The sequence below is a fragment of the Dama dama genome, chromosome 12 (assembly GCF_033118175.1).
Source record: "Dama dama isolate Ldn47 chromosome 12, ASM3311817v1, whole genome shotgun sequence".
NCBI lineage: Eukaryota > Metazoa > Chordata > Mammalia > Artiodactyla > Cervidae > Dama > Dama dama.
The window spans coordinates 83,669,347-83,684,721 of record NC_083692.1 but is presented as its reverse complement, the minus strand read 5'-3'; the positions used below and the strand labels follow the sequence as shown (position 1 = coordinate 83,684,721).

The following is a 15,375-nucleotide window of genomic DNA, read 5'->3' as shown; positions in this document are numbered from 1 at the left end:
GTGTCACCTATTGTTTTTGCTGGCTGTTAGAGTGCTTTATTTCCTTTTGAACTGTGAACTGTTTATTTATCTTGTCTTTGGGAATTCTTTGAGGTCTTGTTTAAAGGTAGATTTCTCCATGGAGAAGTTTTATTTATGTCAGATGCCTATAGGCATAACAAGCCTTCGACTTCTTCAAAATATCGCTTCTCCTCTTGAAATATTTTAGACCACCCATTTAGTGTGGATTCAGGTTGCAAATGTGGTTTGTGGTTACAAGTAACCAGGGAAGAATTTCCATCCTCACCTTAGCCCCAAGTGTAAGTGATATTCCTGGGGTAGTGGATAGAAAAGTTTGTAACACATTTTGAGACCCTAGGTGTTGGGGTCTCAGTGTATATGTGACTTAGTTGTGTCTGATTCTTTGCTACCCCATGAACTGTAGCCCACCAGTCTCCTCTGTCCATGGAATTCTTGAGGCAAGAAAACTGGAGTGGGTTGCCATTCCCTTCTCCAGGGGATCTTCTGACCCAGGGATCAAACCTGGATCTCCTGCACTGTAGGCAGATTCTTTACCGTCTGAGCCATCAGGGAAGCCCCTGGGGTCTCAAGGTTATGGACAAGTCTCCAGGTAGACTCTCCAACTTGGGTGGCCCCTGGGATTTGTCTTCTGTCCTCCAGCTTTAAAGATCATGAAAGCTGAAGCTCAGATTCACTGTGTTCACTGCTGCTGCTGCTGAGTCACTTCAGTCGTGTCCGACTCTGTGTGACCCCATAGATGGCAGCCCACCAGGCTCCTCCATCCCTGGGATTCTCCAGGCAAGAACACTGGAGTGGGTTGCCATTTCCTTCTCCAACGTGTGAAAGTGAAAAGTCAAAGTGAAGTCACTCAGTCATGTCTGACTCTTAGTGACCCCATGGACCGTAGCCTACCAGACTCCTCCATCCATGGGGTTTTCCAGGCAAGAGTACTGGAGTGGGGTGCCATTGCCTTCTCCGACTGTGTTCACTAAGTGCCCTCATACCAAAAAGGTCAGTTTCAACATTCTGCTTACCTTTCTGGCTTCCTACCTTTACTTTTTCTTTTTTTTTTGCCTTTGTAGTTCTTATGTATTTTTTAGCAGGTCATGGATGCATTTGAGAAGATTTTAAGAATATATTTTATTTTTAGTTGTTTAAAACATATTTATATTTTTAATTGTTTTTAGCAACAGCCTGAGTCTACAAACTTAGTTCATCATTTTATCAGAAATACACTGTCATTGTGTGCCCCTTTCTTTAACTGTCCTTCATTCTTTAGCACTTAGTTATCTTATTGATCTTTCTATCTTATTGATCTATCTTATTGATATTTATGTTTATTAACTGTGTATATTTAAGTCCTTGTGAGTACACTTGATTTATTCTATTTTATTTGTTCTATTTCATTTTATCCTGCTAGACACGTAGAAACTATTCAGTAAAATTCTCAATGATCAGTATAAAACAAGTGAGCTTTTCATTAAGGTTATCACAGAGTACATGGTATTTCATTGGTTTGAAAGAGTGAAACCTCTTTTATTAGTGTACCTATCTTACTTTCGGGAGAGAACTTTCTAATTAGAGAAATTTGACTGGCATTGAGGAATTCCTACTATGTTGTATACATGCATATACGGAAATTTTGTTTTTTCTCTATTAAGCAAGCATAAAATGGGCTGAAATAGTTTATTTTCCTTTTGAGATGTAAGTTTTGGTCAGTAGGGACAGATTGTTCCTCTATAGGTTCTTTAGCAGATAGGAAGCAGATGTGGCATTGGGAGGAGACTGCTAGGGGAAGAACAAATGTATGAGTAATCTGGAAAAAGATTAAAGTCAAACTATGAGTTAAATGTCAGCCTTTGGACCAAAACTTTTCCACTCTTGGTACTTTGAAGAGACAAGCAGCTGAGTGTTGTTTAAAAAGGAGAGACTGTCCTTAAAAGCCAGTACTACTCCACTATACTTACTGTTGTTTTTCCAAGTGTTTTTGTTTTTTAACAATCTGATTCAGACTTTCTTTGGCTAGGTAGAATATAGCTCTTCATTAGCCTGTGTTTGTACTTAAGGAGTCTTGTTTTATTTGATTAGAGAATGTCTTTAAAATCATGTGCCCTTTGTCAATGTTTCTAGGAATGTCTGGCATGTTTATTGGTCAAATGCCTTGCAGATGGAAATGAAATTTTGTAAGGAATCTTCTGGATCAAATATGAATCTATTTTTACTTTAATAAAATTATTCAAAGCATAAAGTCTTCATTCTGGGTGTCAATACTAGCTGCTGATCTGGGAAGGATTGCCAGGAAAAGTACCTGCTAAGGATCGCAATGATTTTCCCATTCCTGGTGCCTTTTTGGTTGTGCTTGAATTACAGACATAAGCCAGATGGGCATCAATAGGTCTTCTGGACCTGTGAAGTGCTTCCTGATGACATTTACTGGGCATACTGATTTTTTCCTGTTTTCACTAACATGCCTTATAGTGTTAGATTTCACTGAAGAGATTGTTTTGTCTTGTGTTTTGTCATTAGGTTTTGTATGTTGTTGTCATTCCGTCAGTCATGTCCAACTCTTTGCTACTCCATGGAAGTAACACACCAGGCTCTTCTGTCCTCCACCGTCTTCTGGAGTTTGCTTAAATTCGTGTCCATTGAGCCAGTCATGCTATCTAACCATCTTATCCTCTGCTGCCCCCTTCTCCTTTTGCCTTCAATTAAGCTTTGTGTTTAACAACACTCATTAGAAATTATTAGACTAATTTCATTCTCCAGGGGAATACTTGAGAGATAGAGCTAGGAAGAGTTATACTCATTTTAGTTTAAAATTATACCTGCATAAGGAATAAATCATGGACTCTCTGCAGTCCAGCTTGAAAATAAATAGTAAATAACAGTACATTTAGAATGTACCTCAGTGAGTGAAATTTTCCAGTTTGTCTGTGCTTCTGGACGTATTATTTCTACTTTTCAGTGCATCTCCCTAATTAGTGACAGATATCAGGTCACAGCAGTCTTATCAGGTCATAACTTAGAGTTAATTCTTTTCAGATATGCTGGGCCATTGGAAAAAAATTGCTCGTCAGCATAGACTAGCTCTGTTGCTCATTAATTAGTATCTTAATGGTGAAATAAGTTATCCCATCCTGTGGCAGTTGGAGGAAAACTTAATGAAAGACTTTATGAAATATATTCTATTAGCCACTGACCACCAGTGTAGCATAGTGTTCCTGATAAAGGAGAGATGAGACATGACAGGTGATCTGTCAAACATGGCTTTCTAATACTTTAAGTTTCTTTGTAAATCGATGTGTTGAGATGTAATCTACATGTCATAAAATACACCCACTTTAAGTGTAATGTTCCGTGAATCTTTACAAAGTATACATCCTTGTAACCACTACCTCAATCCTTAACCTAAGAGAGAAACCTGAATGTTATTCTAGATTCCTTTCTTCTTCACATTCAAATAATTATTCATTTCTGTTTATACTTCACTCTGAATTTCTATTTAACCTATTCCTGCCTCTTTATTCTCATAGCTACTGCCTTAATATGATATGTTTGACCCTTACTTTTTTCACCTCTGTTACTTACTACAATCTACTTTATAACTGGCTTTTCACTTTTCAACTCTTTTTTCTTTATGCCTTCCCTAATGTTACTAACTTATGATTATTCTAGTAATATTAATCCCCCTGCTTTGCTTCAAATCCCTTGATGACCCTTCACATTTCCCCTTCACAATCATCAATTTCTTTTTCTTTATTGGAATATAATTGCTTTATAATATTGTATTGGTTTCTGCTGTATAATGAAGTGAATCAGCCACACGTGTACATATATCCCTGATGTCTTAAGCCTCCTCCCACAGCCCCCATCCCGACTCTCTAGGTCATCACAGAACACTGAGCTGAGCTCCCTGAGCTATATAACAGCTGCCCACTGTCTGTTTCACACATGATAGCGTGTATATGTTAACGCTATTCTTTCCATTCATCCCACCTCACCTCCCCCTGCAAGTCTGTTCTCTACATCTATACCTCTATTCCTGCCATGAAAATAGGTTCATTACTACCATTTTTGTAGAGTCCATAACAGTATGGATGTTCCTTAAGAAACTAAACTCAGCCATCAGTTTCTAAGTAAGGGCCTGGCTCACAGTGGTAACTGACTTGATGACTTAATAAGGTATGAAATATACATGGAGAATTCAGATTTGTGAAGGGAAGGTGAAGACTTAGTTCACTTAACAATGTGAAAGAAATAAGTTTGCCTTATGTTTCAGTTTTAAAGTTACTTAGAGCATTTTATTTGACTCTAGCTGTATGTTAAAAGCTACAAGGGAAGGTGAGAAGCATCTTTCAACATTCATTTCAAACACTATAAATTGTTATGAGATATTTTATATTTATGAAAAAAATTTATCAATGCCAGGTAGGAAAAATTGCAATGTTTATTCAAGTTTACTTATGTTCAAAGTGATTATTATGTCTAAATTCATGAACACTCATATTCATTTGCATATACTAGCCTTTTAAAAAGTGTCTTCCCTGATTCTCTAACCATGTCTTAAAAAACTAAATGTGTTTATGAATTATGAGATTTACCTTTTAGACTGGTATAGATAAACTCTGAGGTAAAATATTGATAGCAGAATATCTCTACCTTGAATGGGAGGAAAATACAGAAGAAATATTTAAATACGACAATAAGTAATATAATAAAAACTTTATTTTTGTTATAGATATTATCTAACCTTAGTTGCTAAGCATATAGGTTAGTTTCTATACCATTAATACTCTAATCCTCTAGCTTTTCTTAACACAGAAAGATATTTAATATAGTTCCTAAATAAGTAAAGTAGTCCTAAAGTGCTTTTAGGCCTGTTTATGGGCTTCTGTGTTGGCTCAGACGGCAAAGAATCTGCCTGCAATGCAGGAGACCTGGGTTCGATCCCTGGGTTGGGAAGATCCCCTGGAGAAGGGAATGGCTACCCACTCCAGTATTCTTGCCTGGAGAATTCCATGTACAGAGGAGCCTGGCAGGCTACACTCCATGAAGTCACTGAGTCGGACGTGAATGAATGACTTTAACTTATATTAGTTATTTGACTAGTCATTAAAGAGAGTGATTCTAATATAATTGAGATTTATCAGTCTGCTTTGAGGTATTATTTAGAAAAGTGATTATTTGCTTCTTTTAAAAAATGAGCCCTGAAAAAATTCAAAATAAAACTACTATTGATCCAGCAAATCTTCTGCATATTTATCTGAAGAAAATGAAAATATTAACTTGAAAATATGTAGGCACTCCAGTGTTCACTGAAGCATTATTTACAGTAGTCAAGATATGGAAACAATCTAAGTGTCAATTTATGGTTAAATGGATAAAGAGAATATTACACACATGTGCACAATGGAATATTATTCAGTCATAAGAAAGAATGAGATTTTGCCATTTGCAACTGTGTGGGTGGACCCTGAGGGCATTATGAAATAAGTCAGAAAGACAAATATGAACTCACTTATATGTGGAATCTGAAAAATAAAACATTAAGCTCATATATAAAAAACAGATTGGTGGTGGCCAGAGGCAAAGGGTGAGGTGTTGGTGAAATGGGTGAAGGGGGTCAAAAGGTACAACTTCCAGTTATAAAATAAATAAGTCATGGGGATGTAATGTGCAGCATGTCGACTATAGTTAATGATAATTTGTTGCATATTTGAAGATTGCCAGGAGAATAGATCTTAAAAGTTCTCATCACAAGAAAAAAATATTCTGTAACTATGTATGGTGATGGATGTTAATGCTAGTTAGTAATGGTGACCATTATACAATATATACAAATACTGAATCATGTGCATACCTGAAGTTAATACAATATTATATGTCACCTATAACTTAATAAAAAAAATGGAAGTCCTGATTACAATATCAGCAAGCAGATATTGACAAATGGATTCTACAAATTATATGGGAAAGCTAAGACCTAGAACAGGAACACGATGCTGAAAAAGAACAGAGTTGAAGGACTGATACTGTCCTATTTCAGGACTTACTATAAAGATACAGTATAATCCAGACAAGCACAGTGTTGGTGAAAGAATAGAAGGTCCAAAAATATACCCACACAAATATAGTCAAGTGAACTTTGATAAAGGAGCATAGGCAATTCAGTAGAGAAAGAATAGTCCTTTCAATAAATGGCACTGTGAGAATTGAGTATTCATCTAAAAATGAATCTAGACGTAGACCTTATACCTATTGCAAAATTAACTCAAAGTGGATTATACCTAAATATAAGACAAAAAACTATTGAACTTCTAGAAGAATACTCAAGAGAAAATCTAGGCACCCTTGGGTTTGGTAGGTTTTTAGATACAACACCAAAATTATGATCCATAAAAAAGGAGATTGATAAGTTGGACATATTAAAATTAAAAAGTTATGCCATGTGAAAGACACAATTAAGAAAATGAAAAGATGTCAGACTGGGAGAAATATTTCAAAATATATTCTGATAAAAGACATATTCATGATATAAGAAAAAAAAAAACTCTTAAAATTTGGCAATAAGGAAACAAATACAAAGGGACCCAAGAACTGAAAATGCAAAGAAGGTATACAGATAGCAAATATGCATATGAAAAAATGCCAACATCTTTGTCCTTTGGGAGTTGTATGTTAAAACTGTGAGATCACTGAACACATATTGGAATGGCTAAAATTAAGAAAAGACTTACAATTATGAAATGCTGGTAAGACTATAGAGCCACTAGGAATTCAAGATGGTACAGCTACTTTGGAAAACAATTTGGCAGTTTCTTACAAAGCTAAACATAGTTTTACTGTACAATCCAGCAATTGCACTGTTGAGTATTTACCCAATTGAGATGAGTATTTACGTTCACACAAACACCTGAAGATGAATATTTATAGCCACTTTATTCATAGTCACTGAAAACTGGAAGTAACCAAGATATTTTCAATAGATGAATGGACAAACAAACTGTGATACAGCCAGAAAATGGAATATGATTACTGAGTGATTTTTTTTTTTTAAAGAAACTATGAAGCCACAAAAAGATACGGATGAACCTTAATTGCATACTGCTAAGTAAAAGAAATCTGTCTGAAAAGGCTGTAAACTGTATAGTTCCCACTATGTGAAATTCTGGAAAGGCAAAATTATATAGACAGTAAAAAGATCAGTGGTTGCTAGAGATTCAGGGATAAAGGAAGATGGTTAAATGGGGAATTTTGTAGGTCCATGATAGTTTCTTGGTGGATACATGACATTATGTGCTTGTCAAAATTCACAGAACTTTACAGCATAAAGATTGAACCTTAATGTATGCATATGAAAAAAATAATTTTAGGAGATTGGAGAATCTCAGGAAGAAATGAATATAGACTATGACAGGAGAATGTAACCACATTGTAATTGTATGGAACAACCTTCTTGAAGGTGTGAGCAAGGAAGAGTGGGAGGGGAAGGTGCTAACCTAAGCAACTTTGGAAATGAGTCTATAAGACTAGATGCAAAAGGAACTACACATTATCATTATGCTTTTGTTAATAAAGTGATTTCCCAAGGGAGTACAACAAATTGAAAATTCTCATACCACTATACATATATTCTGGAATTAATAATTAACTAAATGGATGAGAGGTGGTGAGAGCCAGATTTTTCCTGGTTGGAGTAGGAATTTTCAGATAAGGGGAGAGGTTACAATGATCCTTTTGGTGATAGAGTTGGAAGCATCAGTTTGAACTCATGTTTAGCTTAATACAGACACGGATGGTTAGAGAAAAAATACACATATACACACAGGTTGGTATACATGCATGTATTTCCTTGCTCTGTCATCAGAGGGCCTAAAAGAAATGACACCCAGTAGTAAATAGTACACCTTGCCACCAGATCTTTGTTTCTAATGCCATTTCCCAATAAAGGAAACCTTGGCTTCTTGAAGAAATGGCTGATTCTAGGACTGGAGTAGGAAATATACAGTAGGTGTCTAGAGAATCTTATAATGCTGTAAAGTAAGGAAGTGCTTAGAAAAACCAAAAAATCCACATTAATAGGGGTATGTCAAAGGGACATAGGAGCCAACTGAGAGAGCTTCCAATGGCCAAAGCTGGAACAATTTGAACAATAAAAAATAAGTAAAGATGTACTGGATTATAACCCAAAGAATGAAATTAAATGTCCATGAATAGAAACCCAATACAAATAAATAAGCAAGAAAAAGACAATCTTCCTTGGAAGAATTCCAGTTAATTTATGTCGATACTATGCCCTCAGTGAGAGGAAACTGAACTTCCAGTCCCTCAGTATGAGCTGCACATAATGACATCCCTCCAAAGAATTCAGTATGGGAAGAAGGGGAGAGAAGAGTAATTTTACATTGGAGGAGCCTGACAAACATTGCCTCAGTCAGGTGATCAGGGTCAACTTTCAACAATGGTGTCATATTAATTAATAGTTTGTACTGTAACCCCAATCATGAAGAAAATCAGATGAATTCCAATACAGGGTTAGCCTACAGAATAACAGATCAGTGTTCCTCAAAACTGTCAAGGTTATCAAAAATGTCACAGCCAAGAGGAGCCTAAGGAGACCTGACAACTAAATGTGATGTGGTATCCTGGATGGGATCCTGGAATTGAAAAAGGGCATTAGATAAAAACTAAAGAACTCTGGATAAAATATTGAGTTAGTAAGAATATATCAATATTCATTCATTAATTGTAAAAAATATGCTAATTCATGATGTTAATAATAGAGGAAGCTTGGTGTGGAGCATGTGGGAACTCTGAACTGTCTTCTCAGTTTTTCTGTAAATGTGAAGGTGTTCTAAACAATAATGTATGTTAAACAAAACAAAGTGTCATTTGAAGGGCTCGCAGTAACCCAGTGCTTTCTGTCTCTCCTCCAGTTTTGAGAGTGTTTGCTGCCTCGCTGACTCCACTTCTCTCTCAGACATCACTTTTGATGGCAATCCCATAGCTCAAGAGTCATGGTACAAGCACACAATCCTTCAGAATATGATGCAGCTGCGCCAGCTAGACATGAAGAGAATCACAGTGAGTGAGAACTCGTCTCAAGTGCTTGCCATATTGGTTTAGTTAGCATGGGCTAGGAAATTGGAGTGCATATTCTTTGCTTAAAACACTGATTTTTAACAATCTATGGATTATCGTGACTATATACTAAATAATTATAATGACAAACTTTTTTTTTTTTACCTCCTATCCATATTCCCAATTTCATTGAATTAAGTTCCTAGCCTTCTGTTTGAATTAATCACCATGCTTGCTTTTCATTCTTGCTTAATACCCAGCTAACAGTTTACTTTGGAATAGATGAGTGAGGATTTCATTGGTAAGTTACATAGTGTAATGGCTAAGAAGATGGGTGCTGGAGCCAGACTGCTTGAGTCTGAATCCTGCCTTGACCATTTTCTAGTTGTATGACCTTTAACAATTTACTTTACCTTTCTATCTAATTTTCCTCCAAGTAAAATGGGGATCACAAGTATCATTGTTGTCAAGGTGAAATTAAGTATTAAACCTTAGAACAATGTGAATCTTCCAGGAAACATAATATGCAGCTATTAATATTATTCCTTTCGATGCTATATTTCTCAAAGTATCTCCTTTTTTATTCATTCTGTCTCCATGGTAGACATTTTTCACAGTAGAAGTTGTGATATGGCTCCTGATCTAAGTGAAATGCTGCTTATAGTACTCCTCCTTTTAGGTGTACAATGCACATAAGCATGCTTTAGCCTCTAAGAAGTTCTGTAATAAAGAACCTTGCCTGAATTTGTTTTGTTGCAGCCCAAATTTATTGGAACAGAAAATATCTGTTAATGATCTCAGTTTGATAATCTCTGACCTAGAAAAATATCCTAAACCTCCACTGTTTTCTTACTTTTAGACTGTGCTTATTTTATGTGGATTTTTTTTTTTTTTTTTGGTCCTTATCCTGTGTCTTCTGGTTTTTTAGTTCCCCAGCCAGGGATTGAACTTGTACCCTCGGCAGTGAAAGCACAGAGTCCTAACCACTGGAAAGCCAGCAAATTCCCTGATGTGGATTCTGAGTGATCACTCAGGTTTACTCAATTGCCAGGTGACTCATTGCCTGTCCACTGGTTTCACAGTGCGTGCCATTCACGTTTCTACCTCAGTGATATTATGGACATCAAGGTGGCTAACGGGCAAAGTGTTGATGAGTTCATAAATACTAGGAATCTCCTAGGGTTCTACCTCTGTCTTTGTTCCAGCATGGAGAAAAGGTTCTTTGTCTTCTCAGTTCGTTTGGATCTATACTGGCCACTCTGTCTTGTACTTTTGCTCTTATCTTCTTGTCTTTCTTAGTTAAGGGTCTTTAGTACTCTCTTCCTGTTGAGGTTGCAATGAACAGGGTGAGAAATGAAGCTTACCCATTTATATAAGTTAGTAATTATATGATGTGTTTCTCATAGTAAATTTATGTCCGTCTTGTCTACTCAGCTAATGTATTTGGTCCTTAAGGGCAGAAGCCATTCTTCATCTTCCTTGCCTGGTACATGGAGATGTTCTAATGCATGTTTATTTTCTTTCTTTCTCTATCTCATACAATGCTGAGAATGTAGTAATATTCAGTAAAGACTTTTTGGTTGAGTAAAATTTACCCATTTCCATGCCTTAAATAAAAGAAAAGTTGTGTGAGTTGCTCAGTCATAGTCACTTGTCCAACTCTTTGGGATCCCATAGACTGTAACCCGCCAGGCTTCTCTGTCCTTGGAATTTTCCAGGGAAGAATACTAGAATGGGTAGCCATTCCCTTCTCCAGGGGCTCTTCTGGACCCAGGGATCGATTGGCTTCCCCGGTGGCTCAGACAGTAAAGAATCTGCCTGCAATGCAGGAGACCTGGGTTGGATCCCTGGGTCAGAAAGATCCCTTGGAGAAGGGAATAGCTATCCACTCCAGTATTCTTGCCTGGTGAATTCCATGGATGGAAGAGCCTGGTGGGCTACAGTCCATGGGGTTGCAAACAATCTGACACAACTGAGCAATTAACACTTTTCACTTTCATGTCTTAAATAAGGGAGAACAAACAATGCTATCTGTAATCCTTGTCCTTGTACATTCCCTAGAATGTACTTGCTTGGTAAGGAGATGAGGAAAATCCCCTGGGATGGGAGAGGGCCAGCTCTTCTGCTAAATATAGAGCAGCAATCCTTGTGCATCTGTTCCTCCACTATTAATTCTAGAAATTCAAAAAATTTTAATAGAAATAATCTCAGAGTTACAGAAGAGTTGTAAGTACAGTACAAAGAACTTTGTTTTATTGAACAATTTGAGAATAAGCTGCTAACTCAGTTCCCCAACTGCTCTGAATACTTCATGATATATCTTGCAAGCAAAGACATTCTCTCATGTAAACACAGTATAACCAACAACATCAAGGAAAAAACATTGAATAATTGCTAGTGTCTAATCATCACACTACATTCACATTTTACCAATTATATTAAGAATGTTCTGTGGGGCAAAATGATCCAGTTTGGAATTATGCATTGCATAGAGGTACATTTTGTTGTCAGGTGTCTATTGTCACCATATTTCCTGAACAGTTTCCTAGTCTTTCCTTGACTTCATGACTGACATTTATGAAGTTTACAGGTCAGTTATTTTATAGAATGACCCTTAATTCAGGTTTTATTTGATGTTTCCTCATGATTAATTAGTAGTTATAGCTTTTTGGCCTAAATAGCACACAAGTGATTTTGCATTTCTCTTATTGTATCCTATTGAGTGTTCTGTAATGTATATCTTTATTGATGTTGTTTACTTTAAGATGGTGTCTGTGAGGCTTCTGCATGTGAAATTATTCCCATTTCCTTTTCTTTTGGTGTTCTGAGATTCAATTTCCAACGTGGAGGGCAGGGTTCCTCACACCTCCAGTAAGAAGTTCTCAGAACACCAGCTCACTGTTCAAGAATTCAATTCAGACACTATCCACCTGGAGATAGCATCAGATTCCACAGGTTGAGGGCTCAGTCTGGAAAACTGCATATGTACCCTCCCTGCTCTGCCAGACGCCAGTAACAAGTCCAGGTTATCACCTGTACTTCTGACCTACTGGCAGAAACTGTTAGGTTGGCCAAAAAGTTTATTTGGGTTTTTCCATAACAGCTTATGGGAAAACCTGCTGCTGCTGCTGCTGCTGCTAAGTCGCTTCAGTCGTGTTCAACTCTGTGCGACCACATAGACGGCAGCCCACCAGGCTCCCCTGTCCCTGGGATTCTCCAGGCAAGAACACTGGAGTGGGTTGCCACGTCCTTCTCCAATGCATGAAAGTGAAAAGTGAAAGTGAAGTCGCTCAGTTGTGTCCGACTCTTAGCGACCCCATGGACTGCAGCCTACCAGGCTCCTCTGTCCATGGGATTTTCCAGGCAAGAGTACTGGAGTGGGGTGCCATTGCCTTCTCCAGTGGGAAAACCTGAGTGAACTTTTTGAGCAACCCAGTACTTACTAGGTCACCGGTTTATTGTAAAATGATATAACTCAGAAACAGCCAGATGAAAGGGATGCACAGGGCTTGGTGGGAAGGGACACAGAGCTTCTGAGCATACCACTCTCCCCAGATGTCCAGGTTTCACCAATCCCGAAGCTCTCTGAACCTGTCCCTTTGGACTTTTTATGGAGGCTTCTTTCAATAGTCATAATTGATTATATCATTGGCTATTGGCAATTGATTCAACCTTCAGCTCCTCTTCTCTCCCTGGAGATCTGGGGGTGCAATGGAAAGTTCCGACCTTCTTAATTGCCTGGTTGGTTCTCCTGGCAATCAGCCTCCATCCTTAGATGAGGTCCAAAAGTCATCTCATTAATGAAACAATAGACACCTTTATCACTCTACACACTTAGGAAATTCCTAGGGTTTGAGAAGCTGTGAACCAGAAACTGGGATGAAGATCACACATGTATTTCTTACAATAAATCATACTATCACACTTTTGTAATTCTGTACCTCATAAAAATTTTAATTTATTAACTTATTCATATCAGTATAGTCCCATGGTATTTTGTTTCACCTTTTGTTTAAATCTTTTAGTAACTTTAGTTTGTAAAGAATATACCTTGTAAAAGACTTTCTATAAATTTTCCAACCTGGGCTAGTATTGACAAACACTAGCCCATGAGCGGGTCACCTGTTTTTGTAAATAAAATTATATTAGAACACAATCATGTCCACTCACTTATGTATTATTTATATCTGCTTTAATGCTACACTGGCAGAATTGAGTAGTTGTTAAAGAAACTATATAGCCTATGACCCTAAAATATTTACCATCTGGCTGGAAAATTTAATGATACCAGTTCTATAACTACTGTTTTCTAGCTGGAGTGGATTACATAGATACCTCATGAACTTGTGTACTGCGGCTATGGTTCCCCAAACTGTGTGCCAGAGATACTGTGAACTTGCAGGGGCGTTGTGGAGTGTTTGTAATTTTCAAGCAAAAGGCAATGAGACTTGATATCTGTGAGACCCTGAGAAGACTACTAGCTTATCGTAGTTTACCATCTCAACATTATGTCACAGTGTATTTCTCTCTATGGCATTACATCCTGGCACAGCTGACCTTCCAGTGACTGTTGTGATAAAAACAAATACTAAAATCAATACAGAGCAGGAAATGAGCGTGACAGTATCCAATCTAATTCTCATGTTTGAGAAGTTGTGTAATGCCTTACAGATACACACATTTCACTAGTAAGTTTTTATAGTTATTCAAGAGTGATATTTTTTATTTAAATTATTATTTTTGAAATGGTTTCCTGGTGGCTCAGCTCATAAAGAATCTCCCTGCAATGTGGGAGACCTAGGTTCGAACCCTGAGTTGGGAAGATCCCCTAGAGGAAGGGAACGGCTACCCACTCCAGTATTCTGGCCTGGAAAATCCCATGGACTGTGTACTCCATTGGAGTTGCAAAGAGTTGGACACGACTGAGCGAATTTCACTAAGTTGCTAGAACGTGAATCTTGTTGTTTACTAACTACTTAATAAACAGGGCTATAACATATGTTTTTTGACCTAGTGGTACCATGGAAAAATTCCTAAGACAGTCTTAGGCACCTTGGAGTTTCTGTACTAGGGTGTGTATTAGACTCTAGTGATGACAAGATCAGAATCGCAGTTAACACCCTCAAGTTACTTACAGTCAAGTACAGAGGCAGGCATGCAGCCAGATTATAATGCAAAGTGACAAACTAGTTAGATAAAATTGATTGATGAATAGATATGTGTATGTTTACACACATACACACACACACACACACACAGCAGGATGATATCAAAGAGCAAAGCTGTCCTATGTATACTGGAGAAATAGAAAAAATTCCAAAGGAGAAAATACTTGACTTGAGACTTGAGGAGGGCCAGAGACAAAGGAGGATATATCAGTATGAAAGTGTTCTAGAGAGAGAGAAGGCACGCAAAATGCAGAGGGGTGTGAGGATATAGCAACGCAGAGCAGTTCAGCATGGCTGAGCACGGAGTGTTCATAGGCGAAAAGAGCAGCAGGAAAAGGATGCATGACCAGTAAGAGCTGAGTCATGAAGAAGGTGTTTTATGCCATAAGGAAGAGTTTAGATTTTTGTGTTGAACATAGTAGGAAACTCTTGAAGAGTTTAAGATACTTCAATTGGATTTGCCTATTGAAAAGGTTGTCTGAGTAGCAGCCCAGAGAACAAATTGGGAAAGATAGGATGAGTGATAAAATGAGAAAGGGTTAGTCAGGATAAGAGCTTCTGGAGTGTCTGATCTAGAGGAATGGTAAGAGATAATATGGCATCTCAAGATAATGTGAGTTTCTGGCCTCAATTCCTATTTTGCTTTTGTTATCTCTGTTAGGAAGAATAACTTTTAGTCAGTAAAGAGAAGAAATAGATATTAATAAAGTGAAAACAAAGCCTTGGATAGGTGAATAAAAAGTTTGAATCCAGACCTATTAGGGGCTGAAGGCCCTTATGGGGATTCCCAGGTGGCACTAGTGGTAAAGAATCTGCCTGCCGATGCAGGGGACTAAGAGATGCAGTTTTAATCCCTAGGTCAGGAAGATCCCCTGAAGTAGGAAATGGCAACGCGCTCTAGTATTCTTGCCCAGAAAAATTTCATGGCCAGAGGAGCCCCGGTGGGCTACAGTCCATGGGGCCGCAAAGAGTCTGACACAACTGAGCTCATAGCCTAAAGGGCTTCATAGTAAATATTTTAGGCTTTTGGGGATATACAGTCTGTGTTGAAAGCTATTCAACTCTCTCATTGTAAAGTAAAAGCAGACATGAACATTACATAAAAGTGAGCATGGCTGTGTTCCAA

At 37.6% G+C, this 15,375-nt stretch overlaps 1 protein-coding gene across 6 annotated transcripts in view; it reads left to right on the top strand.

Moving 5' to 3' along the window:
* Positions 1-15,375, top strand: part of LRRC49 (leucine rich repeat containing 49) — a 152,662-nt gene that overhangs the window by 74,033 nt on the left and 63,254 nt on the right. For all 6 annotated transcript variants that reach the window (XM_061157950.1, XM_061157949.1, XM_061157953.1 and 3 more), the window contains one exon: positions 8,937-9,084. In XM_061157950.1, the coding sequence (XP_061013933.1) occupies positions 8,937-9,084 (148 nt within the window). The remainder of the gene's footprint in view (positions 1-8,936; positions 9,085-15,375) is intronic.